At 38.3% G+C, this 27003-nt stretch overlaps 1 protein-coding gene across 12 annotated transcripts in view; it reads right to left on the minus strand.

Annotated features, from left to right (window-relative positions):
- Nucleotides 1-27003, minus strand: part of DOCK10 (dedicator of cytokinesis 10) — a 277788-nt gene that overhangs the window by 102326 nt on the left and 148459 nt on the right. For all 12 annotated transcript variants that reach the window (XM_055109148.2, XM_034955285.3, XM_034955280.4 and 9 more), the window contains exons 5-11: nt 20715-20787; nt 20319-20441; nt 19927-20061; nt 10338-10521; nt 8967-9052; nt 8567-8650; nt 8297-8452 (exon numbers count right to left, since the gene is read on the minus strand). In XM_055109148.2, the coding sequence (XP_054965123.1) occupies nt 8297-8452; nt 8567-8650; nt 8967-9052; nt 10338-10521; nt 19927-20061; nt 20319-20441; nt 20715-20787 (841 nt within the window). The remainder of the gene's footprint in view (nt 1-8296; nt 8453-8566; nt 8651-8966; nt 9053-10337; nt 10522-19926; nt 20062-20318; nt 20442-20714; nt 20788-27003) is intronic.

Raw genomic sequence — 27003 nt, forward strand, 5'->3', positions numbered from 1 at the left:
TAAGAGGAGTTGATATCTTAGTTGAATTTTTAAAACAGATATTAACTATTTTTTCTCTTATATTGAAATAATTTTGAATAGAGAGAAAGGTTGTGTATAAGGTGCATAAAACCACCTTAATTATCCCCCTTGCCCAGATTCAACTGTTAACCTCCTGTTTCTCTCTCTCTCTCTCACACACACACACACACACACACTCTCTCTCACACACATACACACACACTCTCTCTCTCTCTAACAGTCACCTATTATAACCAGTCTGAATGCTTTGAGAGCAAGTTTCCCATATTATTCCTCTCCTAAATACTCCAGCGAGTGTTTTCCCGAAATGAGGACACTTACCTGCCTAATCACCGTGCAGCCATCCAAGTCAGGAAAGTGATATTGGCCCAAACTGTGCAACTCACATGCCCCTTTCAATGCTGCCAGTTGACTCAATAATGCCTCTGTTTTTCTTTCTGGTCCAGAATCCCATCTAGGACTACTCATTGTATTTTTCTGCTATTTCCCTTCAATTTAATTCAGTCAAAACTGTTCCTCAGTCTTTTTCTCTCTTTCAGGTTTTTGGCCTTTTAAAGAGTACAGGACATATATTCTGACATAAATTCAATCTGGGTCTGTTGTATGTGTCCTCGTGACAGGATTCAGGTCATGCTTTTATGGCAGTAAAATCTCAGACTGATGCTTGATTTTCATACTTCATTGTATCTAGAGCACACAGTGTCAACTCCTTCAGCAACTGTGATGTTAGCCTTATCTGCTGGTTTTCTCCATTATAAAGGTCACCATTTTCCCTTTGGCAATTGATTTGTATTTGTGGAAATATGTTCTGAGATTACCCCCAGGTCTTGCTACTCACCAAACACAACCCACCCTAGTCTTCATCTCCATTGATAACTTCCATTGCAGTCAACTACCACCATGATGGTGACCAATGGTGATTTTTCAGTTCCATCATTCTTTCTACACGTATTAGCTAGTATTCCATCATATGGATGAGCTTTCCCTTCTCTCTTATTTTGATATTAATTAATTAATTTATTAATACAAGTATAGACTCATGGATTACTGTTTTACTCAATGGGTTTTGCTCTTATGATAATTAGTGTTAGTGTGATGCTGAAATTGTCCCAGATTTGGCTAGAGGCACTCATTCAAGGTAACTTCTGGGTATTTTTTTGGCAAGTCTCCATCATTTTTTGAGTACTTCTTTATCAAATAGGATGTTCCAGGCTTATCCTATACTACTCATGCTCCAGATATTTCTCCAAGGAGCCCTGGTTCCTTATAGTGAGGGTGACATTTACAAACCACGATCTGGGTGCTTCTTGTGCTCACTGTCACAGGGATATCATTGCTTCTGTGCCCTCCGATCATACAGAGCTAAGAAATACACACACACACACACACACACAAAATTTATTTATCTCTATCTGTGTATGAATACTTATTAAAAACCAGTTAGTTCATGTTTATACCTCTGCTTCCGATACAAACACTCAAGGGTTCATTCTAGCCTTTCCATTTTTAATATTGGTAAGTAGGTCCTCCAACAGTGAGAATGAGGGATCTCATTACCATGAATCTGTTTACTTACTTGTTCAACCAGTTACTTATTGGTTCAAAGTAACCAGTCTCCCAACCATATCAGCCATCTTTTCTAGTTGCCTCCTCTGGGCTGCCCTGCACCTGTATCACAACACATCCACGACAGGCTGCTTCTGTCCCTCTTCATGGCTTTCTCTCTCCATCAATTCTTGGGTGCTCACCCAAATCCATGCCTCTATGTGGCTTTCCTCTTAACCTCTTGCCCCCAGGCTAGGAAGTGGAAGATGTGAAAATGGGAAAGATATGGAAGATGAGAAGAAGGGGACATTTCTTGGTCAAGTTTTAAAGAAGTAGGAATTAGGTAAAGAGTTGGTTAGAAGGGATTTCTAGGTAGGGTGTGTGACATGTGCAAAGGCATAAGACATCAAAGAGCACAGGAAAAGAACATTAGAGTGGGATCAGAGTGGAGGAAAATGAAAAATTGGTAGGAAGCGTTTGTGGGAGAGGCATTTGAGAAACATTAAGGAAGTATGACCAAAGAGTTTGGATATTCTTTGCACGTGTTTGTCTTGGTTGATTGGAGAAAATGTTTCACAAGGGCATGAATACAGAAAATTCCCAGGTTTGAGGATAAAGGAAATGAAGTGGATGGTCATACCATTGGCTGATATAGGGGATAAAGATACAAAGATGAATGCTAAATGGGATATAGAAAGTCATCTGCGGGACATCCCAGTGGCAGTTGGATGTGTGTTTTGAGCCAAGTCAAGGAAACTGGGCTGAAGAGCTGGGCCTGAGAGGGTTTTTGTGTGTGTGGGGTCCTGTTGAATCCATGAAATAGAAGAAAATCAGAACAGGATTCTGAAAAGTATCAACATGCAAAGGATGGAGATGGGAGTAGGGAAAACAACTTATAAAATGGATTGGGAAGTAGGGAAAAATTTTACAAAACAAATGAAAAAATTTTAAATGTTGCCAGAGTATCACAGAAGCAAAGAAAGATTCAAGAAGGAAAGAATGGTCAACTAGAAAAATGTCACATACAACAGAGACAAAGACCAAATTAATATATGCATATGTAATTACATACATATATGTACATATATACATATATTGCATACATGCACATATATGTAGTTACACATTTATGTGATTAAAGTTGGAATACGCCTATAAAAACTAGCATTTTTACTGTTTTAAAATGCTACTTAAGTTTGAGTTGATGCCAATCTCTACCAGTATTCTATGGACAAACAGATTATAGTGAAACACCCTATTGTGATCCAGTTTATTACTACACAGACTCACTCACACTTTGGGTTTTGTTAAATGCTTAACAGTATCTCCTATCTTTTGAAATGTAGTAATGTGACTAGTTTATACTGGGGGGACAAGTCCAATTTCTTAATATTAGCAATACTTGCCAGCTCCCTTACTGTTAGAAAAAAGTTTTTGCATATAAGATAAATTCAATAAATTATTTTTTAAAATATAAAGCAATTACTAAGTAAAAGTTTATAGTATACCAATTTAAATTAATATAGAAAAACTCTTGTTTTGTGGTAGTAGTAGTCTGCCAAGAGTTGAAAAATGCAAAAATTACAGAAAAACAACTAAAGTGGGAATTCAAAACACATTGAAGGTCAAAGCAAAACCCACCTTTTTTCCTAAATTGTTGCATTTTGATTTTCATTTCTACTTTGTGAATGGAAATAAATACCTACTTTGATAACCCATCAAAAATTAAAGCTCATGTGGTGATTCATTTCTTTCTTCCAATCCACCTTTTCAAAATAAATGTCAAATCACTGGCTTTCCAGTGAGGATTTAACAAAGCATCTGCAAAGCCTAACAAATTAATTCATAGGTTTCTTGTGTTTAGAATTCTGTACTCTTCTGAAAAAAACTCGCAAAGATAAAATTTTAAATGTAGTTCTACTGTGATGTAGCTTTATTAGTTCAGATTTTTGGAGTCAATTTCTATTTTCAAAGAAATATTTTATACTACAAAACCATCAACTTGAATTTGGTTTTCAATTTACTGACTAAAAAATTACATGCTGTCAAACATTGTTTTCTCATCATGAGGATGTTATTTCAGGAAGTCTTCAGAATCTCATTCATTAAATGCAGTAGTTGGCTCCTAAGCAGCTTGGAGAAATATTTCAATTAATTTAAAACATGCTTATTGAATTAAGAACAATGAGTTTAAAAATAGATTCATTAATGAAAGAGTGTCAGTGAATAAATAAACAATGATTTTTAAAAAACAATGGTATTAAATAACAAACTGCTGTGAAGGTGAGGCTGACATTATTTTTTGTGTTATTGCTTATAGGCACAATGAAATTATTTTTCTAAAGTAATTTCCTAGTTTTTCAACATATGTATCAACTGTAAAATGAAAAACAACACTGACGTACAAAACACTCCAAATCAACTTAACCCTTTGGCCTGACAGATACCAAAGGACACACTAACTTGGTTCTCTGTACTTGGCTGTGTTCTCTTGCCTGGGGAGATTGGCCCAAATACAAACATTTGGCTTCTGAATATGGGTCTTAGTACAAAGAAAGGAATTCACGTGGAAGGAGTCATATGCCCCTGGCAGTAGAAAGAAAAGCCCACTATCTTTGATTTTCAGTTTCTAAATTGCATTTTAAATTACATTTAAATATGTTCTGGGTCAAAAAAAGCATCTATTTTTATTTAACAAGGTGACTAAGTGACATTACCATTTGAGGTAATGATATGATTTGGCTGTGTCCCCACCCAAATCTCATCTTAAATTGTAGTTCTCATAATCCTCACATGTCGTAGGAGGGACCCAGTGGGAAGTAATTGAATTATGGGGGCAGTTACCCTCATGCTGTTCTCATGATAGTGAGTGAGTTCTCATAAGATCTGATGGTTTTATAAGGGGCTTTTCCCCCTTTTGCTTGGCATTTCCCTTTGCTGCCGCCATGTGAAGAAGGACATGTTTGATTCCCCTTCCATGATGATTGTAAGTTTCTTGAGGCCTCACCAGTCATGCTGAACTGTGAGTCAATTAAACCTCCTTCCTTTATAAATTACAGTCTTGGGTATGTCTTTCTTAGCAGCATGAGAACAGACTAATACAGGTATTTCCAAATGGTTTCAAGGACTAAGTTTCTAGATTTTTGTTTTGTTTTTATTTTAAAATCCTGCCTGAAAGCATGATCAGATTACTCCTAACACTTTGCATTCCATGGGAGCTGCTCTTGCCATAGTCATCAACATCCTCCACTTTGCCATGTCTACCAGATGGTCTCCTCTTTCACTTCATGTTCCTCAGCTTCTTGGCACCAATCCCACAGCTACCCATTTGCTCTTGGTTTCATGATACAGTATTCCTTGGTTTATCTTTATCCCAACAGCCATCCCTGTTTAGTCTTCTTTGGTCACTTCTCTATTCATTCTTCAGATATTTTATTTGGTTCCTGGCCCCTTCTCTATGGTCATAGATATTTTTAGATCCCGCCCCTCTCCCCCCAACCAACATCATTGTCTGAACTAGACTTTCAAATTTGCATTTCCATTCATGGCCACTCCATTTTTTTTTTTTTTTTTTTTTTTTGAGACGGAGTCTCACTGTGTCACCCAGGCTGGAGTGCAGTGGCATGATCTCGGCTTACTGCAACCTCCACCTCCTGGGTTCAGGCGATTCTTCTGCCTCAGCCTCCTAAGTAGCTGGGACTACAGGCGTGTGCCACTATGTACAGCTAATTTTTGTATTTTTTGTAGAGACAAGGTTTTGCCATGTTGGACAGGCTGGTCTTGAACTCCTGACCTCAGGTGATCTGCCTGCCTTGGCCTCCCAAAGTGCTGGGATTACAGGTGTGAGCCACCGTGCCTGGCCGCCAAACTTGCATTTGAATCTGTCCCTAAGACATCTCTCTTTGGATATCTAATAGTACCAACAAGTGAAACATGTTCATAATGGTATTTTTGACCTGTATTGTGCAAATCTCCCTCCCGTGTTACCATTTTAGTAAATGGCATCACAATGTGTGAAACCGTCCAAAACAAAAACCAGTACTCACCCTTGAGATTTCTTTTTCCATTATCCAGTATATCCAATACATTAGGAAAGCTTATCAGCCCAATTTACAAAACACCAGTCCAATCCACCCATTTCTCTCCTTCTCCCTTGCCAGCCCTTGTTCAAGCCATGCAATAAACGGTGGTAGTAGCCTCCTAATTCTTCTTCTTGGACAACTCTTGTTTTTAAAGTGCTTTAAACCATTGAATAGCTTCCAATCACACTTAGGATAAATTCAAACTCTTTACTATGGCTTAAGGCCCTACATCATCTTATCTCTGTTTCTTCTACATCATCTTGGTATACCCTTCACCTCCCTAACTCTTTTCAGTTCCTAGAACTTGCTAAAGCTTACCTGTCTTGGTGCATTTGTACTTCTCTTTCTTCTGCCTAGAATGTTCTCCCCTGGCCTGCCTTTTTATCCTTCCCAACCTTTAGGTCTCTGTTCAAAATCACCTCTGCCGAGAGGGCCTTCCATGACCATCCTGTCTAAAGTAACCCTTTCCTGAATTCCTCTGGAACACATCTCTCCATATTTATTTCTTTTAAAGAACTTTGCATAATGTGCACTTAAATTGTTAGTTTTCTTGTTTACTTTCTGCCGTTTTCAAAAAGAATCTAATCTTCAAGACACTAAGGACCTTGCTTATCTAGTTACTTCCTGTTTTCCCAGTTCTTAGGACAAGTTTGGCTCACAGTAGACACTTGGAATAAGTATATTTGGAGAATGAATAAACCTGACTTCAACTACTTTCATTTCTACTCACACCTAGTACACAGTCAAAGTTATAGAATATAAAACAGCTTCATTTTTTGACAAGATTCTTATTGGTGACACATTTCCATTTTAGCTTACCTGTCAACAAGAATCTCACATATATCAATACAAATATCAATAACTTGCATGCAGTTTTGATAAATTTCAATGCAATTTCTCACATATTTAGATGACAGTTAAGTATTTAACGAACGCTTACTTTGTACCAAGCAATGTCTGAGTAACCTTTGATATGGTACCATGTGTAACCACAACAATCACTTGAAATAGGCATTGTTATTATCTCCATTTAAAGGAGTGAAGACTGACAGTAGGCCAGTTGCCCAGAGTGGCACAACTTGTGAGTTGGAGAGCCAGGCAATCTGATCCCAGAACGGCACATCTTATTTGAGTCTCCTCATTAAATCAGAGGTCCACAGCATGGACCTTATCCTGCTCTACACCTGGGGTAGGAGGCTCAAAGCAAATCACTGAGGTGCTAAAGACACAGGTCAGTAGGTATCAAGTAAAGTCTTCCGAAAGGGTTAATTCTTTCTGCCATCCACTCACTGTCACAACTAGCAAGGCTAGTTTCACTGGATCATAAATGGATGAAGGCATGAGACTGTGTGGACCCAGTTTACAGTGAAAACTTAATGGGGTTTCTGCCTTCGAAAGCCAATGTGACTCCTATCAAGGATCTGGAAATCAGTTTTCCTCTTTGAGGTGAAAGATGACAATTGAGGGATGATGGATTAGAAATTTGAACAGAACGCATTAAAAAAGAATGAAAGAAAATATGCCAAAATATTAACTGTGCCTTATATTGATTAGGATATTAATATAATCAAGATTGATATAGAATTATGAGTGATTTTAAAAAATAATTCAACATTTAATAACGTTTATGCTCATAAAAAGTTCCCTTCCCACACATACATTAACAATCTAGTGGGACTGCCTGCTAAAGTACTAAGACGAAGTTTTCAAGAGAACTCACACAAATATCAGTGAAGCTCCTTTGTCATTTCTGATATTTACATGTCCCATCCTACTAGTATTTATTTAACATCCATCTAATATTATTTTACTTGATACACTGTTTAGTCTTGTCCTCAGCAATAATGGCTGGGAAGTCACAGGGTTTGTTAGCTTTGATTTTTCTCTAACACACATGAAAATAAACATAGAAATAGTAAAATAAAAATGTCCCTGTAAAAGCCATCTCTGGCCAGGTGTGGTAGCTCATGCCTGTAATCCCAGCACTTTGAGAGGTTGAGGCAGGCAGGCAGCTTGAGCCTACGAGTTCTAAACCAGTCTGGCCATCATGGCAAAACCTCATCTGTATAAGAAATACAAAAAAATTAGCTAGGCGGCCATGGTGGTGCGTGCCTGTAGTCCATTACTTGGAAGGCTTAGGTGGGAGGATCGCTTGAGCCCTGGAAGCTGCGGCTGCACTGAGCTGAGGCTGCAGTGAGCCAAGACTGCGCAACTGCACTCCAGCCTGGGCAACAGAGCAAGACCATCTCAAAAAAAAAAAAAAAAAAAAAAAGCCATCTTGAGTACTACTAAGAGGATACACACAATGCCATAGGAAACTCTAAACCACTGTGCTGATTTCATAGAATCCCCAAACACAGTCCTTTAATGCTTTTTCTTTAAGTTAAAAGGAAAATTTTATGGCAGTATATTGATAAAGTATAGTATATTAATATTTTATTAGGCTTTATTCATACAGTATATTATAAAGTGTTCCACTTTAGAACTTGTACACTTGTGTAATGTGGGAAAAGGCTGTTAATAATATTCCCTGGTACACTAGAGAGTGAGAAATCAGTGCCTGGAATTAGCAGGAATAGAAAAGATTTTTGACTAGGGTGGTGTAATGTTGGCCTAATGGTATAGGATGTAACAGAGGAGAAACTTACATTCGTTATCGGATCATTTTCGTTCTCCGTAACACATCCCTGAAGATTTGAGTTGAGGGCTTTACAGATGATCATGATTCTCTTGGCAGCTTTTTCTTCAAACGGTTTGATCACAGACTCAGGTTCCAAGAGATCTTTTTTTTGAAGTTTCAAGGTCTAAAAACGTTTTGAATGAGTCACCAAACATCCAACATAAAAAAGAAATTCTAAATTATAATCCCCAACTGTATGGATCAAGTTCATATCTGCTTAGAAAAAATTTTGACTTACATCTATGTCTGGATCTAGAGAGAACAGATTTAGCCTCTCCATGTTTCGAGTTGTTTTTACAGTATCTTCTGTTTCTGTGAGGTACTACAGAGAAAATTGTGTTAGTCCTTGGTATCTAAATATCCAGATACAGCCCCTGACACATCCACATGGCCAAGAAGCAGCCCCTTAGTATTATCACCATTTTAGTATTACCCATTAACACTTGGCAAATCTTGTAAAAGTATGTTTCCTTTTTGAGCCCTATGTGTATGTTAATGAAAACACATAGGTTAACGGGAAGTTCCGAATTAGCTTCTTAGTCTAAATCTTAAAAGAAAGCATTTACGTCTTTTCCATGAAAGCAATAACTAACAAATAATTCAAATTGGTTTTGCAAGTACAATGCCAACTTTATTACCTTTGCAAAGTCTGCGTGTAGGTTGTTCTCTGAAGAATCTGTTTCCTCTGGCGTGCATTCACAAGTTACAGAATTATCCAGCGAATCTTAAAAAGATATACCAAGTCAGGTTATTAAATATTACTCACGAGTCACACATTCTTCTAGCCTGTGACATGCAAAACTAAGTTAGGCTTAAGAGCTAAGAGGGACGTTGGTGAGCCTAGGCTTTCATTGTGTTCTGACTCCTGAACTCCACATTGTTGAGTGATCTGGGCCTGGAAATCAGACCCTCTGATGATCATTTTGGGATTCTTGCTATGATACCATCTTGTGTCCACAAGAACTTTGGATTTTTACACTACATTTATACTTGGGGTTGTCTTGACTTACTTCATTAATGCATACTAAAGTTTTCTTCAATATGTATGTATTTTTGGTAATTCTGGCTCTCAGGCTATCAATTTAGAATCCACCTTCTTGCTTCAGCTACTTAAACTCTGTAAGACACTGTAAACATTAATACTATCGTTGTTATTATTAAGGAAATCGTAAGTGTAAAACACCTACTATGGCATACAGTAGTTGTGTTAAAATCAACAAAATCAGCAATAGTTTTTTTCCACATTACTCCATGGCTCTTTCACTCTAGAGCCTGAGACTTAGACTAGAGGAACTTAAAGATGCTTTGGTTTCTAATGTACCATGTGCTATGCAAAATGTCTGAAAATAGTTTTGTTTTGGGAGGAGTGACTGACTTTGCTGGTGTTGAACTTGCCTTCTATGTAGCTACAGACTTGCTTTTCTAACCTTTTCACCTTTTCTTTCCTCTCTCTTGTTCCCTTCTCTTTGCATAAAATGAAGTAGACCCTTATGAAGGAATTAGGATGGGGAGAAAAAAATTTAATTTTATAAAAATTCTATCACCATGTATAATTTTTGAAACTTTCACATATAAGATGATCACAGTATGATCAAAAAGCAGAAATGAAAGATGCTTTTTCACTAAAAGGAAGGAATTCATATTTGCCTTTACAGAGCATATGATTTATTATTTAAATTTAATGAAAGGCTAAAAAACCACAAAATGCCCCCTATAAGGTAATGTCCCATTGGACATGAGCACATTTTGGATGCTGTGACAAATGATTCCCAACATCATTTGCTGGGGGAAAGCCTCAGATCGTTGCCAGTTGACTCTGAATTGTACTTATGTGTGGTGGCCATTACCGTGCAGTAAAGATTTAGGAGTGATTTAGTGATTCTTGGAACAAACAGCCCCAGGATGGATGAGCTAGACCAGACAGCAACTACAATGCCTAGCAGCTTTAGTGAACCAAAAACACAGGTCACACTGGACAAACGAAGGAAGACGGCTTCATATGCTCTCACCCAGACCCAGATCAGTGAGCTCTGTGCTCCTCCTCCCTTGGAGGGGCCCCTCAGGACTGATTTGCAGAATGCGGTTGAGGGTGTGGATCCATTCATCCATATCTGACTCTGTTTCAGCTGCCAGCACAAAATAGGTCAGATCATTCATTTTCAATTCAAAGGCATATTTTCTTAGTCTGTTATTCTGTGGTATAAAAAGAAAGAAAGAAAAAGAGAATACCAAAAAATAAGCCTTCGAGAGAGAGATCATTTATGTGGGCTTGAGGTTCCAAAAGTCTTTCCATACAGATAGATAACATAAAGAAAATTTTCCAGAACAAGACAAAATTTTAGATGGGTCTGATCATTTTGTTTGATTTCTTTCAAAGCTTTTTGTACTAAGAAATATCTTATTTAGGGTTTTGTTGATTGGATGGACACGTTAGCTTGAACATTTCATCGCGGGCATGTGCTTGAGTATATTCTTAACTCCTTGTAAGAGTTTCTTTGAGTTTCTGCCTTGACTTTCTCACCTTATGTTCTGTGATTCATTCCAGGTGGGCGTCTGACCCTATCGCATCCCAGAGGCAGCTCTTACCAAGGTCACTAACAGGCCCTATGTTGCCATACTATCTTAAGGACTATTTCTTTCTTCGTATCTTCCTTGTCCTTGCAGCAGAATTAACACAATGGCCACTTCCTCCTTTCTGAAACTCACCTTCCTTCAGTTGCCATGAGCACACTCTATTCTGAGTGTGGCTGCCTTTTTTCGATCTCCTCTGCCAGCTGTTCCTTCTTCTCATGACCTCTAGTGAGAATCCTGGCTATGCCTCAGACTCCTTTCTCTCCTTTATTTCTCATCTATTCCAATGGCTTCAAACGACATCCATGTGCAGTGACATCCCAATTCCTTTCCTGGCTCTGGCTTCACCAACCTCCAGATTCTTCTCTAGCTTGACATCTCTACTTTGCATTTTGTGACCAACCCACAAAGCCTTTTTCTAGTTCCCGAATGTGTTCCTGTCATGTTCTTATTGCTGCCACAAGGAAGGCCTGAGACAGGCTGGCCCCCTCCACCACACACGCTCTCAAAAGCATAGTGAGCATGGTGTGTGCCCCCATGTACTTATATGATTTGTATCCACTCTTCAGATCTCAATTGAAACTTTCCTCAATTTTCCAGTCTAGGACAAAGGGACAAAGGTCTTGTCCTCCAGAGCACTTACCATGATTTGAAATTATCTGCTTATCCATTTTTGTTTGTTTTGACAAATACATGTCTCCCTTAAGGCTACCTCCATGAGGACTGGGTCAGTTTTCCTAACCACCATATCATGTAATAGTGCGGACACTTGAAGGATTCAATAGTGGTGGGTTCAAAACCAGTCATATTTTATGAATGGAACATAATAGGTTCCTATTCTATTGGAATAGGTTCCTATTCCAAGTTGACATTCTAGTAGAGAAGAGGTGAATGGATGAATGATTGAAGGAATGAACAAACAATTGAAAAACAAAGGTTCTCCATTGTGCAGAGAACTAAAATAAGCCAGTGTGATGAGTAGGTACTTCAGATTGGGTGGTCAGAAGCAGGCCTTTCCCCAAAGATCTCCGATTTGAAATCTGTAGAAAGGAGAAATGGGCTATTGAAAGTTCAGGGAAGGACATTTAAAGCGGGGGAACCCAAGAACAAATTGTTACAATTTTATATATTCCTGGTATGAGATTGGAACATACATTCAAAGTGGAAACTTTCCCCTAGTGACACAAACTAGTGTTATTTAAGGGGGTGGTTGTTGGAAAGATTACTGAAGATATTTCATCTTTGATTTACTCCAGGCAATTCCTATACCGGTGTCCAGCTTTTATCAATATGTTCTAAAGCCTGTAGCTTACTCATAATTGTAATAGAGCAAACCCTAACACTTAGGACAACTCTATTAAGTAGAATACAAATAAGAGAAGAGCCATAAAATGAGATCAATAGTGTGGGATTGTGGCTAAATAACAAGGTATAAAATTCTTTTGGGGAACAGGATTGCTATTTCTTGGTGACAAGCAAAAATTTCTAATACCCCTCCGGCAATGTTCTCTTTCTTTGGGATACTCTCACAGACTGTCCCCAGATAGCTGTTTCTTTCAACAATCACAACAACAAGATTACTAGTGCAAACACAACAATTACTAAACACTGGCTCTGTACTTTATGGTCATTATTTAATTTAAATGTCATAACAACCCTGTGGGACCAATCACATTATTCCATTTCACATGTAGTGAAACTGAGTTTTGGGGAGATTAATTAAAATGTGTTTGGGATTATATTGATAGCAAATGGTAGAGAAGGGAAAATAAGCCCTATATACTCTAACAACTGTGCTCCTAATCCCACCCACTGAGCTGCCTTATGCATTGCACAGAGCCAGGGACACAGAAGATGCTCAGCTGATGCTGGTCTCCTTTCTTGACGTTGCCCCGGCACAACAAAGGGGCATCTGTGGCCTGGGAGTTGTGGTTTCTCTCAGTGCTCAAGAACACATAGTGGGGCAACACATAGCCTTGAGAAAAAGTAAAGTTCAGGAACCAAAGGAGAAAGAATTGGCTAAAATGCTAACTATGGTTCTCATGTGGAAATTCACAGCTCAAACATCACTTTCTAGACTTCCAAGGATGAGCCCTTTGCTCCTGTCCATACTTTTGTATTACCATCAAGTATTATTTATTTCTTTGCCTTATAATGACAGTCCCAGGCCTGGCTCTTTATAGTCCACAAGTCTTAGAAGGGCAGAACCTAAATTTGTATCCTCAGTGCTAAGTGCAGCGATATAATTGACTATCAAAGAGATATCTGTTGTGTTCATACTTTGTGTTGGGCAAAAACATAGCCAGTCCCTGCTCTTGCAGAATAGGAATGACAGGCATTAAGCAATTAATCAGACAAATGTGAAATCAGAAAACAAATATATTTAAATTTTGTATAAATGTTTTGAAAAAGAGGTACTGGGTTCTATGAGAACATAGAATAGAAGTATTTGGACAAGTAAAAGGTCAGAGTTGCATTTTGAAAAAATCATTTTGACTGCAGTGTAAACAAAGTGGAGGGTACTCAGAAAGCCCATGGCCTCAAACTTCAGTGTGCAAAGCAAACATCTAGGCAGCTTCCTTCCGAAGGCAAATTCCTAGACGCCCCACTCTCCCCAGGAGGACTGGGGTAGATGTCCTCCACGTGTCCTCACACACAGCTCTGGGATGTTCTGACGAAGAAGGGCTACAAAACTGCCTGCGACCTTCACTGATGGACAGTCTAAGGGCAAAGACAAGATGGCTGCAGAGCAGGTATAAAAGGAAAGACAGGTGTTCTATCACAGCACAATTTCCTTCAAAAAAACAACAGGAATAGAAATAGACACTCAGGGCTGGGCGTAGTGTCTCACTCCTGTAATCCCAGCGCTTTAGGAGGCCAAGGCGGGCAGATCACTTGAGGCCAGGAGTTTAAGAGCAGCCTGGACAACACGGTGAAACCCTGTCTCTACTAAAAATACAAAAATTAGCTGGGCATGGTGGTGCATGCCTGTATTCCCAGCTATTTGGGAGGCTGAGGCAGGAAAGTTACTTGAACCCAGGAGGTAGAGGTTGCAGTGAGCCGAAATTGCACCACTGCACTCCCAGCCTGGGTGACAGAGCGAGTCTCTGTCTCAAAATAAAAAAAAAAATTAAAAAAGAAAGAAATAGACACTCATAAAAGAACTGTAAATGTCCAGAGTTTGGTGCACAACTTTTGCAAGGACATTTTTAAGTATTTGATTATAGAAAAATGCAAGCAAATCTCAGTGTTATCTTGAAAACAAACAAATGAAAGAATTTGAGTGATGAATTTGATGCTGCAAATAATGTTAAAAGGGAGATAAAAAGCAACCTAAAATGCTTATATTGGGTCCAAATTAAAGGTGGATTGAGTTGCAACCTGCTTTCGAATGAAGATGCCGAACACTAACAAAATTTTGAAATGAAACATTACAAAATATAAACAAGAGTTGATTTGATTGTCTAAACTGCATTCAGTACTTCAAATGAATTAAATATGATTGCCGGCTTCAACAATATAATCACAAATATTCTTAAAAATTTGAGCAAAGTATTACCATCTTGTTTCTCAAAAAGGGACATTTATAATTAAAATAAATATTCGATTTGAAATGTCTCAAGAACTAAATTACCTTCTTCTATTTCAAGAGAAATAGAACCATTTGCAGCCCAGAGAAGCTTATGTTGGGAAAGATTAAGATGTCTGAGTGGTTTTCGATCTTGCTGTCTGTAATCTCAAAGATAATGTCATATAGAATAGCAAAACGGGCAAAAAATGAAAATCAATGGGATATTTCAATAGGAAGTTTTAATAATTTTGAAGTACGATTGTTAAGTCATTAAAATGGTAATCAAGAAGTAATCATATTCTTGTTTTTGCTCCCCCAAATTTTCCTCTATTTCTCATATATCAGTGTCCTTTGCAGCCAGTGCAACTACTTTGTTCAGTCAACCTTACCATAGTATACCTACATGACTTCATAAATAGTAGGAACCTGTGAATATGTCTTATTGTCATGATATGTTTAGTGAGTTGTGGCAAACTGTTCTGCTTCCACAATGTTCATCTGAAAAAGTTCCAAACTGTAGATACTCCAATAAAATCACTCAAGCCAATGGTGGACTGAATATCAAAGAGGGAAGCTACCCAAATCGAATATTTAATTATACCTATTATGTGGCTAGTATCTTGTATAGAATTTTGCAGGAACAAAAGAAGAGTCTTAAGGGAATCATACAACATCAAATCCAGGTTTCTGGTATCGATGGCTCCCTTCCATGAAATCCTCTCCACTCTCTGTAGGTTTATTTGTTCATTCATTCAATGAAAATTAAATGGGTACCTCCTATGTTTCAGTCACACAGAACTGAAAAAATTCAAGTAAAGTGCTTTCCCTCATTGAACTTACCTTCTAGTGTAATGAAATGTCAGTAAGCAAATAAGCAGAAAGACAACATATGTAACATATATATACACATATATGTATATAATAGGTGTGTAATATGATATGGCATCATGCAGTGGTAAATGTAATTTCATTCTTGCATATGTTATCAGGACTTATTGCTTGAAGTGTGTTACTTGTTTTCTTTGCATGTACCACATTTGTTTTGTTTTTTTTTCTGTGCATCCTTCCCACATCCTGGAAGCTTTTTGAAGACATGAGCCACACCTATTTTCAGAGTTTGCTCTTTTCACAATGGTTTGCACATTGCAAGTTTTCCAATATTTACTAGTATTTGCTGAAATGAATCCCATATCTAAAATTCACTGCTTAAAGCTCCACATGAACATATCTTTGTAGTGTTTTTTCTGCCCACATAGCTTATGTAGGTAGAATAAATGTATGTATGTGGGTATGCCTACTTTACATATGATAATACATCATTTCTTTGGGCATCTGTCTGTAATTTTGGACATTCCTCTGCCTCAAGTTAAACTTTGCAATTCATTAGCTCTGTGACCTGTGAAAGACACTCTACCTCTCTGAATTTTATTTTAATAAATGGAACAATCATAGTTCATGTTCCATCAAGTGCTGTCAAATAATATATTAGATGAAGAAAACCACAAGTATAATTTTGGTTCTTATTGTTCTCGGAAGTGAGATTTTCAGAGCTTGAGTTGTTAATGCGAGGCTTACGGGTCATATTTGGCTTCTAGATTTGTTTTCCTTGTAATGTTCTTTCCCCTGCTCCCAATATGACTTGCTTTCTGTAGGCAGGCATTCTCCACGTCTACATAGTCCAAGCTGCACCTATTTCTCACACCTGGCCTCTCTTCATGCATGCAGGGGGCTGCTTGACCTACAGGAGGTATCTGCATTTCTAGCCTTTGGTTAGTCACATGAAGCCACTGTCTTGGAACCCATATCCACATGGTGGCAGACTCAAGGAAATGAGCCTTGTCCACCACACTGTCCACACCCATGTAAGCCTGTCTAAAGTGACATCAGCTTATTATCATTGCTGAGATAGGGACCTAAAACAGATGAGATTCTTGGGCTGTTCATTCTCTTCTACAGTGGCAGAACCTGGAATGAATGGATGGATAGGTGAATGACTGTGAGAATGAATGAATGAATACATGAACTGAAGGAACAAGATAGGATAACACAGGCCTAAATATCCCTTAGTCCCAGAAGAAAAAACTTGAAGCAGCAAAAACCAAGTTCTCTTCCAGATTGGGAGCATAGGCCCATAGAAAATATCTAATACTCTTTGATCATATTATGAAAAAATAGAAAACCATGATTAGGCTTTGTTTTGTTTTGTGTTTTTTTTGGCCAAGATTCAGGAAATTGTCAGTCATAAACATTACCTAAAGTCTCTGAGAAAGCTGGGAAGGAGTTTCTCTCTACTTGAGCCACCCTTGTAATATACATCTAAGAATTCCAAAGTATTCTAAGGAAAACGATGATATGGATTAAGTCTGAATGAATCAAACTGAAATGGCATATTCACTAAAGATTATAATGAACTTGAACTCCCTAAGAATGCCGGATGCTAAGTAGTACTTTCTGAGGCAGAGACGTTGTTCCTCTTTTTTATTTGATTCAACGGAACCTGGCAATGATTCTTCATAAAATTGGTCTGATTCATCCTAGTTATTCATTTGCTCTGTGCTTTTGTGTGTACATGATTCATCTTCAGGCACATTTCATGCCTGAGAGCTTACTAGAACTATGGTTAAACTGGCACTATTTCACTCAAATTCTCTCCAGATGTAAAAACTTACACATCTGGAAGAACTATAAGCAAATACGTAAGAACTGGGACCCACACACAAAGTGACAAGTGACCCAGGTTTTGTCTCCCCAGAGTGATCCCAAGAAACTGGTCCCTGCCTCTACAAAGGATGTAGAGAATACTGGATAAAGCTTCTTGATGAAGAGGAATATAAATGCAGGGATAGAGGTGAACTCTTTAAAAGATACATATGCCAAATCTACCTTGGGGAATATTATAGACAGGCCCAGCTTTTTCTGTACAGACTTAGAGCCTGAGCTGAAAGAGTTCATCATTGTTTCATGTTCCCAGAGCATTCCATGGTCTCTGCCATTCATACCTCCATCATCGCTCTCGAGATATCGTGTGATAGTGAGCAAGTAGCGATGTCCCTCTCTGATTCTGACTTCAATAAAGAATTGACTTCCCCACACCTGGGTGTAGTTTCTAGCATGTCATAGGCACTAAGTGGGTTTGTTGAATGAATCAGTAGGTTAATGAATAAATAAAGACATAGATAAATTAACACACTTAGGAAAAAATATCCGGAACGTAAATCAAGGTTTTCTAGGAAGACTTTCCCATAATGGAATGTCTATATCCTAGGTTGTGACCTTTGAAATTAATGGAAGAATTAGGGGAGAAAGGCTAAATACACTATCTCCCAGTTCTTTTCACATATTAGCACATTGTTCTAGTTTTACAGATGAGGAACCTGAGATCAAATTGGTCAAGTAACTTACTCAAAGTCTTTGGGTAGTAAACGGTAAAACTAGGATTTGAATGCAGACTTGCGTGAATCCCAAGCTTGTGTTTTCCCTTCAATACTCCTTTTTTTCCATGACAATGTTTAAGCAGAGACTGAAACACGATCTAAGTAAGAGATGATGGAGAAGCAGTTCCTCCATAGGAAGGTCAGATTAGAGCAATAAGTTCTATGATTCTTTGAAGAAGAAAAATATTGCATATTAACCTGGGTTTCTGCAAACTTAATATATAACAAAAGACTACAATGGTACTTCTTAAAAAATGATGACTCATTTGCTAGAGAAAGCTTTCAAGTACAAATGGAAAGGATAATATTTAACATTTTCTGCTCAATGTCTATAAAATGCAGTTATTGATCTTTACTGCTAACGTTTTACTTCATGTTTCTAAGGCCAAAAGGTGTCCTTTGTGACCAACAGTAGAAAATAGCCTCCACCCTCCATTAAGGTCATTATTGCCCTTTCCATATGGAAAGCTGGCATCTGTGTTAAAATGCAATTATCTTTCACTTGCAGCAGAGTGCTCAGAAACAGTTAATTTTTTCCTTTTAAAGTTCAGCTTTATTACTTCCTGGAAGAATTCCAGATTTTAACAGATAAACCATCCAGAAATAGGCCAGGACTAAATGACTGGAGAGAACTCTACTTGCATCCACATATCCAAGGGCCTCCAGGAGTGGTCTGTGATGTAATTTCAGCTCGTAACAAGCTAGGTGAATGCTGAGGTTTGAGGGTAACAGAAAGTACTTCTCTACTGGCCTGTGACCAGAAATAGAGTCCTGGACCACAGTGAGCCAGTGTCATTGTGAAATTTGAGGGAAGGTTGCTAAAACACTTTTGATTGCTCCCATGATTACATAAAAGGGAATAAGGTCAGTTATTTCATCAGAGTAGGAAGCAGCGTTTCGAAAGCCAAATGTCCAAATGGGGTCTATGGAATTATTCTGCTTCCCTTTGCCACAGTGGCCCATGCTGAATTTCATACTAAGGACAATAATTTGAAGACCAAGAGCTTATAGAGAACATTATTTGTTAAAAGCACTATGTCTGTTTCTGAAATTAGACTCTTTGGAATCAGTGGAATCCTTGTCTTTGAAGACAGCCACCTCTTAGAAGAAAGATGCTGCATATGTACACTGTCAACTTACTCTATCATTATTACCTAATTATAAAATAACATATTTGAAGTGCGTATGTTAATACCATGTCATTTGCATATTATTTTACTGAATTTCATTATCTCAGGGGTTCTCTACATGGCAGCAAACATGGGTGCTAATTATCTGCTTGTCTTTGAATATCTGAGACTTGCCCCCACTGCAGGGCCTTTGAACTTGCTGCCTCTGCTTATTCTTTTTTTGTTGTTTGTTTGTTTTTTGAGACAGAGTCTCTCTCTGTCACCCAGTCTGGAGTGCAGTGGCACGATCTCGGCTCACTGCAACCTCCGCCTCCTGGGTTCAAGTGATTCTCCTGCCTTAGCCTCCCCAGTAGCTGGGATTACAGGCCTGTGCCACCGCATCTGGCTAATTTTTGTATTTTTAGTAGAGATGGGGTTTCACCATGTTGGCCTAGCTAGTCTCCAACTCCTGACCTCAAGTGATCCACCCGCCTTGGCCTCCCAAAGTGTTGGGATTACAGGTGTGAGCCCCTGCGCCTGGCCCTCTGCTCATTCTTTAGTCTGTAGATCAAATGATCTCTCTTCAAAAATGCTCTTCTCCCTTATTGAGTATTAATATTCCTTTTCAACCTCACCACTCTTCTGTCTCCCTTTTGTTTCTCTGTTTATTTTCTTTATTGAAAAATTTACCAGCTGATTCCATTCTGCTTATTCATGTCTTTGCTTAATTCCTGTTTTTCTTTCTCTCTGGAAAGTAAGATTTGTGAAAGTAGAGATCCAGGCTGCCTTGTTTTTCACAGAATTCTTAGAATCTAGAGCAGCTCTTGGCTCATATCAGATACTCCATGAATATTTGTTAAATACACTTTTCAAATAAAAAAAATCCCAAGGAGGAAAAGGGATGTCTACTCACCTGCACCACTCCTGTACAGGAATCCAAAAAGATGCATCCTTTGGGTTCTTTGGATATTTTCTCATCTTTGTAAAAGTTCATAATGTAGGAGTTATCTGGTAACTGAGTCAGCTGGAAGTAGCGCTTTTTGAATGACTAAATAAAGGAAAAGATATAAGGAGATATTCAAATTGTAATGTGCTATTACTCATAGAAATTAGAATTATTCTAATTCCTTCAGGAGTGCTATATTTCTAGGACATTTTTCTAGAGAAGAGCATCCTACTTCCTCATAAATCAAATATTATATGAAACATAAACTCAATGCAAATGGCTCTCTTCTGTGCTGTGACCAGAGGAGGGAGTGTTAAGAAGGGTGACAGAGACAAAGATGAGTCTTGATATCTCCTTACCCGAACAGTAACGGTGTTGTTCACGGTGCTGTTAAAATTCCCCTTGTAGAGCCAGCCGGACTTGAAAACACCAGTTCCTCCTGCTCCTCCACCCCCCTTGGAAGACGAGTGGGAAGTGGTATCCTGTAGGAAAGGCATAGTAGCATGACAGCCATCTTTTGTGGATCCTAGATCCTAGACACTGCATTTAAAAAAGAGACTCCTTTTCCTCTCTTTGACTCATCTTAAATAAGCATGTTCAATTTCAAAACAAACGTGATTCATTTTGACTAAAAGCCCTACCACCAACAGCTACTACAGCTTACAACAAACCGGTCAGAACTCGAAACTTTCAGTGCAAGACAGAAACTAATTATCCTCATGTTTTAAACATCTCACTTTCAACTATTTACTTACTTCATCCTTATCAGCATCTTCATGGTCAATCTCAAAGGAATGTGAAGGAAGCTTCTCTGGTTTGTATTCTGCTCTGATATTAAAAAAAAAAAGATTCTGATTTGTCATTGGAGACGGCTTTCATTTTAAGTTGCTCCCCAGGTAACAATAACAACTATGGTGCTGGTGTTCTTACAAATTTCTGTAAAATAATGTAATCTTTTGAGTGTCTCATTTCCTTTGAAAGTATTAACTTTCCTCTGCCATGATATCTTATCTCCAGTATATAAATCTGTATTTTAAACCATGGAGTTACTAATTATATATATATATTTGAGACAGTCTCACTCTGTCGCTCAGGCTAAAGGGCAGTGGCATGATCTCGGCTCACTGCAACCTCCACCTCCCGGGTTGAAGCGATTCTCATGCTGCATGCAGCACCCCCAACCCCCCCCCAGTAGTACCTGGGATTACAGGCATGTACCACCATTTTTGTATTTTTTTGTGGGGATGGGGTTTTGTGATGTTGGTCAGGCTGGTCTTGAACTCCTGGTCTCAAACTATCCTCCCACCTCAGCCTCCCAAAGTGCTGGGATTATAGGCATGAGCCACTGGCGTTTGGCCTTCTAATTACATAAACTTACACATATCTTTTTGAGTTAGATGTAGGCAAGCAGGACAATTTGAAAGGTTGGGGAGTTTCTATTTTCCTTCCCCCACATTTGTAGGTGGAATCACTACTTAATAAGTAGTGATATTTTCATTGTCATTTCTGTGTCATCTGTATGTGACATACTCAAGGGTACACAGTAGTCATTGGAAGAGCCCCAGCCCTGAAGAACCATGACCCTGAGAACCAGTCTGTACTGTGGCCACTAGGCTGTGTTGCTCCCTAACCATGGCCTCCTCAAAAATGTGCACCAAAGGGACTGGTAGCAATTACACTTACTTTGTGCATTTCCATGGTATCCTAGAAATGCCTATTTAAGTTGCAACATCTCCGACCAGCTCAGAGAAACAAGAGTGTGCATCTGGTTTTATAAATGGTAAAATAAACCACAAATAAGTTTTCTTTGGCTTGATTCTATCTCATAACTAATGGTTGAATGGAAACCAGACAATACCATCCAAAGTATGGGCATTTCTTGATGTCTAGCTGTTTGGCCCCCTTTACTATATAAACTCCCATGTATAAAAATTTCATGGGATGTTTTTCTTTTTTAAAGTAAATTTTATTGGATATGCTTGAGGTTTACAACATGGTGGTATGGGAGGGATACATGTAGATAGTAAAATGGTATTATAGTGAAGCAAATTAACATAACTATCATCTCAATAGTTACTTTTTTGTAATAAGAGCAGTAAAATCTACTGATTTAAGCAAAATCACTAATGCAATCTGATTTCACTAACTTTAGTCCTCTTGTTGTACATTAGCTCTCTAGACTTCATCCTGCACATGTGCTACTTTGCATCAGTTCATTGACTTCTCCCTGTTTCCTCTCACCCCTCGTAACTGTTGGTGAGAATGTAGATTGCTACAAGCATTATGGGAAACAGTATGGAGGTTTCTAAGTAAATTAAAAATAGAACTAGCATATGACCCAGCAATTCCTCCTCTGGGTATATATTTGAAGGAGATAAAGTCGCCAGCTTATAAAGATATCTGCACTCCCATCATCATTGTGGCATTATTCATACTAGCCAATATATGGAAAGATTCTAAGTGTCCATTGAAAGAGGAATGGATAAAGAGAATGTTTAATATATTAATATAGGCCTGTGTGTGTGTGTGTGTGTCTAGCATTCTCTTATCTATTCCTCTGTCAATGGACACTTAGGACGTTTCCATATATGTGTGTGTGTGTGTGTGTGTATACGTGTGTGAATACATATGTGTGTGTCTGTATGTATTGCATGTATATGTGTGTGAATATATGTGTGTGCATGTATATATGAATATATATGAGTGTATGTATATATGTGTGTGAATATACATGCATGTATGTATATATGTGTGTGAAAACGTGTGTGTGTATAGCATTCTCTTTATTCATTCCTCTGTCAATGGACACTTAGGAGGTTTCAATGTATATGTGTGTTTGTCTGTGTGTGTATGTATATACGTGTGTGAATATATATGTGTTTGTATGTATATGTGTGTGAATATATGTGTGTATATATTTATGTGAATATATATGTGTGTGCATGTATATATGTGTGAATATATATGTGTGTATGTATATGTGGTGTGAATATGTGTATATATGTGTGTGAATATATGTGTGTATGTGTGTGTGAATATATATGTGTATGTATGTGTGTGAATATATGTTTTTGTATGTGTGAATATATATGTATGTATGTGTGTGTGAATATGTATGTGTGAATATATTTGTGTGTGACTACATATGTGTGTATGTATATATTAATGTGTGTGTGTGTAAAATGGAATATTATTCAGCCTTAAAAAGTAGGGATTCTGCCATTTGCCATGATATGGATGGACCTGGAGGACACTATGCTAAATGAAATAAGTCAGACGTGGAGAAAAAAATTGTAGGATCTCATTTATATGTGGAATCTTAAAAAAATTAAATATGCAGAGATAATAAAACGGTATTTGTTTTAAGATTATTTATATTGTGTAAAAGCAACCTCTGAATCTGACTATTGAGAAAGAAAAGATCAGAAGTGCATTTGGTATTCACATCAGAAATTATTTCCTATGTTGATGGTACTCCAGATAGGAAGGTGAATGATCAGAGCTCTTTAGACTTAAGTATGCATAAAATTGCTATTCTGTGCACTCACATAGGTGTTAAGTAAGGGCTTCAAAATATGCTTACCCTCCCTTCATTTTCAGCAGGGAAAGTTAGAGCACAAAAGGAACATTGGCCTCACTGTTAAACTATGAAAAGCCCGAGATCAGAACCATGTTCTCCATTCCTGATAAGAAGTGTTTTTTATTGTGGTAAAATAGACATAACATGGAAATTTATCATTGTAATCACTTTTAAGAGATGGTATTAGAAGCCTGCATTTAGGAAAGGTGAATCTTTAATAAGCACATTAAGTAAGATTGCTGCCATTTCTCTCTTCCAAAGGAGGTTATCCTTTCTTCTTGTAGAGCCTTAGAGATAGTCAAGCCTATCACTGCTGCCTGCACTGATGTTAACTTGTTCTGCCTCTTTTGGTCAGGGTCAACTTTATGGGATGGCAGAGGAAGTAGCAGAAGACAGAGTTCTTTTAGGATCACTGGGAAATTCTTGCTACCCCACCAAAAATATTCCTTTTCTCCTTAATACCATCTAACATGCTCTGAACAAGAAGCAGTCTCTCTCACCTTTTAATTTGATTGGCAAAAATAAAGCCTGTAAATACAACCCTTCCCTCTCCCCCACTCCTGTGAGAGGTGACATGTTGCCTGAGATTCAGAGGAAGGTTCCAATGGTTGATTTCAGAGCAATTGCTCGAGGTACCCTGTCTGCAGAGAACAGAAGATGAGTGTTCCAGGATTCTTAAAATGGTGGCACAGCAGTAAAGAAAGAACGGAGGAAACATCCCAAGTGAATGAAAAAAGAGTGAATCGGGAAAACCAAGGAAGAGGCAACAAAGACAAACTTGAAAGTGGAATGTCAACATTTGGCCCCGTGCTAGTCATTTCCCATCAGTTTCATTTGACCTTGATGCAATGGTATTTGTTTCTGAACCTCCTATTCTGTCCTCTTTGGCCAGCATGGCTTATCCTTCCTTCCAAAAGAATAATTTTGTAGGTATTTGTTCTCAATAACTGTGGATCACAATACAGGCCAGGTGTCGCATTAATGTAAATTTCCGCAAGATACTTATAAACAAGGAGGAGAGAAAGCCTTTCAAACTAGTAACGATGTAAAAACAAAAATGTGATGAAACAAAGTAAGGTTCTCTTGAATTTCAATGTAAAAGGCTAAATGCTTGTGAAAGTTTTTTTCACAAATCTCCCAGTTGAGAAGTGGAACTAATGACTGAGATAGACTATAAATTTCACAAAAAAGCCCATAGATTTAGTGACTTATGACCAACTCAGCTCAGAATGCCGCAGAAGTGTCTGTCATTGGAGGATGTCTAAACAAATTACAGTAGATCCACACACAGGAATGTTACTCAGAAAGGAAAAGAAGCTACTGATACGTGCAACAACGTGGATATCACTCAGAAGCATTGTGCTGAGTAAGAAAAGCTAGAAACAGGAACACACATGGTATGATTCCATGGTTATGAAAATCAGAGCACTGATTGTCTCTTGGGGGAGAGAAAAGGAGAGGTGAGGGTTAACCAGGGAGGGGTGGTAGTTAACTCTTTGGGGGTGATAACATTGTTCTGTTATCTCAACAGAGGTTTGAATTGCACACGTGTACTGTGGTCAAAAGTTATCAAATGGTTCACTTACAATTTGCATGTTTTCTTGTATGTAAATTTTATATCAAAAGAGAAAAAATGAACTGCAGACATCTATAGCTGTATTTAAAGGCGTGCATTCCGAAGAGTCTAGAGAGGCAGTGTGTCAATGTTTTAAATTCCACTTTAAAATGACCAAAAAATAAACCAAATTGATAGATGTCTAGAAGGATGGATGATGGATGGATGGATGGATGGATGGATGGATGGGTGGATGGATGGACAGGTTGTGTAATAAAACAAATACAGCAAAACATGAAAGACACATTCTAGGTGATGGGAATAGTGGGATTCATTGTACACCAACCTTTTAACTTTTTCCTAGGTTTAAAATTTGCAGAAAACTTTTAAAGTGATGTGTGAAAAATTTGAAAGTGTTGAAATTATACATAGAGTGACCAAAAGTGATGTCTTCTGAACTGATTCTTTTTTATAGTAACGATAATAAAAAATTGTACAACAGATACATATAAACTATTCTCAAAGTAAAGGTTGAGTAAAAATTTCTCAGTGATTTTTCCCTGATATTTTTGAAGAATAGATGATTTAGAAAAGAGAGAAGAGAGCTTCAGACAAATGACTGGAAACGTTTTTAGGAATTTCCCAAATGTCATATTTAACGCTATATTACAACTTATGACATTTCCATACTATTTCTTTAATAAAATAAAACTTTATTTAAACATCCACTTTAAGTATTAATGATTCAAAAATAACTCAGAAGATATGAGACAGAGAATACCAATGAAGTCAATAGCAAAACTCAGAAGATATGAGACAAAGAATACCAACGAAGTCAATAGCAAAACTCAGCCAACCCCAGTAGTCCCTAGCCACATCCATGCTGATCTTAATCTTCACTTTTAAAAATTATGCAGACCAGAGAGTGTCAATTTAAGTCAGATCTGGGGCTAGGGTTGTAGTGAATGTAAGCGTGCCACTTCACTGGTGGCTTTTCTTAATTCTGAGTTTGCTTGATCAAATTCAATGTGCATTATTGAGAACTGTCTTAATTCTTGGGGGCCATTCTCCTTTGCCATTCAACATTCCAGTTTCCAGATATTACCTGGCACCCAGAAGAGCTGCAATAATGTCAACCACATATCAGAAAATAAGTTCCTGAACTGAGGAAGCTTGCATTCTAGGGGAGGAGAGAGTCAATCATGAATTAAGCAGAAATAAGATAATTTCTCTGAGTGAAAATGGTTGTTAAGAAAATCAAGGCTGGGTGTAGCAGCTCACGGCTATAATCCCAGCACTTTGGGAGGCCGAGGCTGGTGGATCGCTTGAGGTCAGGAGTTAAAGACCAGCCTGGCCAACATAGTGAAACCCTGTCTCCACTAAAAACACAAAAAAATTAGCCAGGCATGGTGGCCTACACCTGTAATCCCAGCTAATTGGGAGGCTAAGGCAGGAGGATCCTTTGAACCCGAGAGGTGGAGGTTGCGGTGAGCTGAGATTGTGCCACTGCACTCCAGCCTGGGGACGAAGTGAGACCCTGTCTCAAAAAAAAAAAAAAAAAAAAAAAAAAAAAAGAAAGAAAGAAAAGAAAAGAAAAGAAAAAAAATCGAAGAGGAGAAAGAGGAGAAGAGCGAAGAGTGATCCTTGTGGAAATGGCAAAGGCCACGTGTAGAAAGACTCTTCAAGGATGGCCTCTCTCGAGAGGTAACATTTAAATTGAGGAGGAGAAGCAGCTGGTTGTGTGATGACCTAGGAGAAAATCCCCTGGCAGAGGGAGCTGCAAGAGTACAGGTTCTGAGGAGGGGCCAAGTGTGGAGCATCCAGGAAGGAAGGCTGTAGGGGCTGGAAACAGTGCAGGAGGGAGGGCTGCGGGAGGGAGGCCTGTCCAATGCCCTTGGGCAGGGAAGGC

The sequence above is a fragment of the Pan paniscus genome, chromosome 13, assembly GCF_029289425.2.
Source record: "Pan paniscus chromosome 13, NHGRI_mPanPan1-v2.0_pri, whole genome shotgun sequence".
Taxonomy (NCBI): Eukaryota; Metazoa; Chordata; class Mammalia; order Primates; family Hominidae; genus Pan; species Pan paniscus.